This window comes from Aplysia californica, unplaced genomic scaffold, assembly GCF_000002075.1.
Source record: "Aplysia californica isolate F4 #8 unplaced genomic scaffold, AplCal3.0 scaffold00453, whole genome shotgun sequence".
In the NCBI taxonomy this organism is placed as follows: Eukaryota; Metazoa; Mollusca; class Gastropoda; order Aplysiida; family Aplysiidae; genus Aplysia; species Aplysia californica.
This window is the reverse complement of record NW_004797723.1, coordinates 636937-639436: the sequence shown is the minus strand read 5'-3', so window position 1 is coordinate 639436 and position 2500 is coordinate 636937. Positions and strand designations below refer to the sequence as shown.

At 39.3% G+C, this 2500-nt stretch overlaps 1 protein-coding gene across 1 annotated transcript in view; it reads right to left on the bottom strand.

The window, feature by feature from the left end:
• The window catches only part of LOC101863045, a 62244-nt gene that overhangs the window by 9450 nt on the left and 50294 nt on the right, over positions 1-2500 (bottom strand). Inside the window, exon 8 of the mRNA XM_005105125.3 lies at positions 1800-1955. Within this exon, the coding sequence (XP_005105182.1) occupies positions 1800-1955 (156 nt within the window). The remainder of the gene's footprint in view (positions 1-1799; positions 1956-2500) is intronic.

Genomic DNA, 2500 nt, shown 5'->3' with positions numbered 1-2500 from the left:
ATCAATCTTTAAAAAATAACAAACAAACAGTTTTGACCGTTAACAAAGAAATGATTACAAAGAAAACAACAACTATTGCCCCCTTCCCGCTCAGATTCTTGGCACGCTCCCTGGCTGCTGTTCTTTGGATACACCTCTACCAATAAACCAAATAACGACTTCAAAAGCAACAACATTTGTTTGAGTAAAGAGATGTACATAGTGAAGGCCATTTTGTGCGAGGAATAGAAAAATAGATCAAAACAAGCAAGAGGCGGAAAGAAAAGTAGGACCTCCCACTGGTGCCCTCCACCCATTTGCGACAACAGCACAAATAGTACCAGCAATAATTTACAAAAACTATAATAATTTGTTTTAAAAGACCAAGACGACTATAACGACAATAACAACAGGAAGTTATCAAGACGTCAGGTCACCTGTTTATTAAGAAAGTTAAAATCGATAATGGGACGCTCCAATTTGTTCTAGGGAGTGAAAAAATGAAGAGGCAGCTGCGACAACTAGACCAGCTATTTCTGTCACTTGGGTAGCAACAAGTAGTCTACAACGTAACGACATTGTTGTCAAGAGGAACACAAAACCTACAAGCAGAAAAGCAAAACAGGATCAATAAGAAAACAATTTCCGACTGAAATAAATGTTTCTCTTTCTTTTCTTCCTTCCTTTCTTCTTCTTCTCCTTTTTCTTCTTCTTGTTCTCCTTCTCCTTTTCCTACTCCGTCTTCTTCCTCTTCTTCTTCTTACTATTATTATTTTTTAGTAATTATTTTTTAATAACGCTATTTCTGTCTTTAAAATGTTCATCAAGGGAAAATGATAACAGGACTATTCAGAGAAAGAGGTTTATGTACTGAAATAACACCATTAATTAATTATTCTTTCCATAAAGAGCTCACTACAAAGTAATGAAAATACCAAATGTTTCGACCAAATTAAATATAATTTTTTTGGTTTATCTGACGTTTTGTTTAAGTAACGAGAAGAACATCGACACAATGACAGTCACTTGGCGCAGGGAAAAGGAAAGCTAGTCAGAAATAGTAGAGGAGAAAGAAGGGCCTACCAGTGGCGGCCTGGAACCCCCGGTGTTTTGGAAATGCTAAACGTTTCGTTTATACAAAAGGGTATGCAATATTAACAACAACATCAACAAAAACAATAGTATCAACGACAAAGACAATCACAAAATGACAATTGTGAAGAGTTTTAAAAGGCTCAAAATTACAAATTGTCACTAAAGAAAAAAATACACAAGCAACAAATGGGGCGCACGATTAGGTCAAGTGGTGTCATGCTGGACTACGAAGCGGACGTCCCTGGACCAAATCCTCAAAAGAGCGTTCTGACCGTTGGTTGTTCTAGTGAGATTTAAAGGCTCTCCACCTATTTGGCTCGGTCCTATCGGTCTTTAAAAAACGTATAGTTTTTGAAAGGGGCGTGCAAACCTATACAACGACCAACAGCCAACAATATTTCTTTTTTAAATAAACAACGGTGACAACCGGAAAATCGACTGCTTAACGTAAGACTCGGTCATACATCATTTTTCAAAATGGCGTATGGCGAAGTGTTAGACTGAAAAAGTCGAAATACTAAACCGTGAAGTTTAGTTTCGTAGAGGTTTTACGGCGCTCGAAACTGCATAAGGTCATATGAGCGCCAGAAGATTAGAGGTGTTACAAGATAGCAACAAACATAAAAAAGGAGGGGACATAAGGAAGATAGACGTTAGATAGCAAAGAAGAAGCAAACCACACCAGAGCACCCGCCAACCACCCACTAAACAGTGAAGTAGCTCACCTCTAATATGCAGCCCTTGATGAGCGCGCGCTGGTCAGCCACACTGACGTCCAAGAACTGAGGGATTTTCTTGGCAAAAGTGGAGATGAACTTGACCACAGACGGGATGTAGCGAGTGTAGATGGTCACTGGGGCTGCAGGCGTCTCAATCTCGTCCTGGAAATGTGAAAAATGCGAAATGGTATAGGTCTAACGCCCCGATCAACACTATCAGGGTTATTTAAAAGACAAGACCGCCGCGTTTAACTTCCATCTCAGAAAGAGCCGAGCCGAATAAGGAGATTCGTAAAAAGTGCCTTTGCCAAGGACACAACGTCGACCCGAGCTGAGGCTTGGACCCTCAAACCCGCAAACTCGCCACCTAGGGTCCAGTTAAGCCTGACCACTAAGCTACCTACGCCACCTCTCTTCCTGAACACACAGAGACGGCGCAGAGGTCTCTTGACACTCGTAGGGGGTTTCTGTCAGGCTCACTCTTCCAACGTAACTGATCCAGTTTATCTTTTGGGTTGTTATGACACAGCATTCTTACTCATATTCTTCCTGGTAACAGAGCTGTAACTCTGGGTTGACAAAATGAGATTGCTATTATCGTAAATAATAATAGTGATTTTTATAATAATAATAATAATAATAATAATAATAATAATAATAATAATAATAATGATAATAATGATAATAATAATAAAACCATCATTATC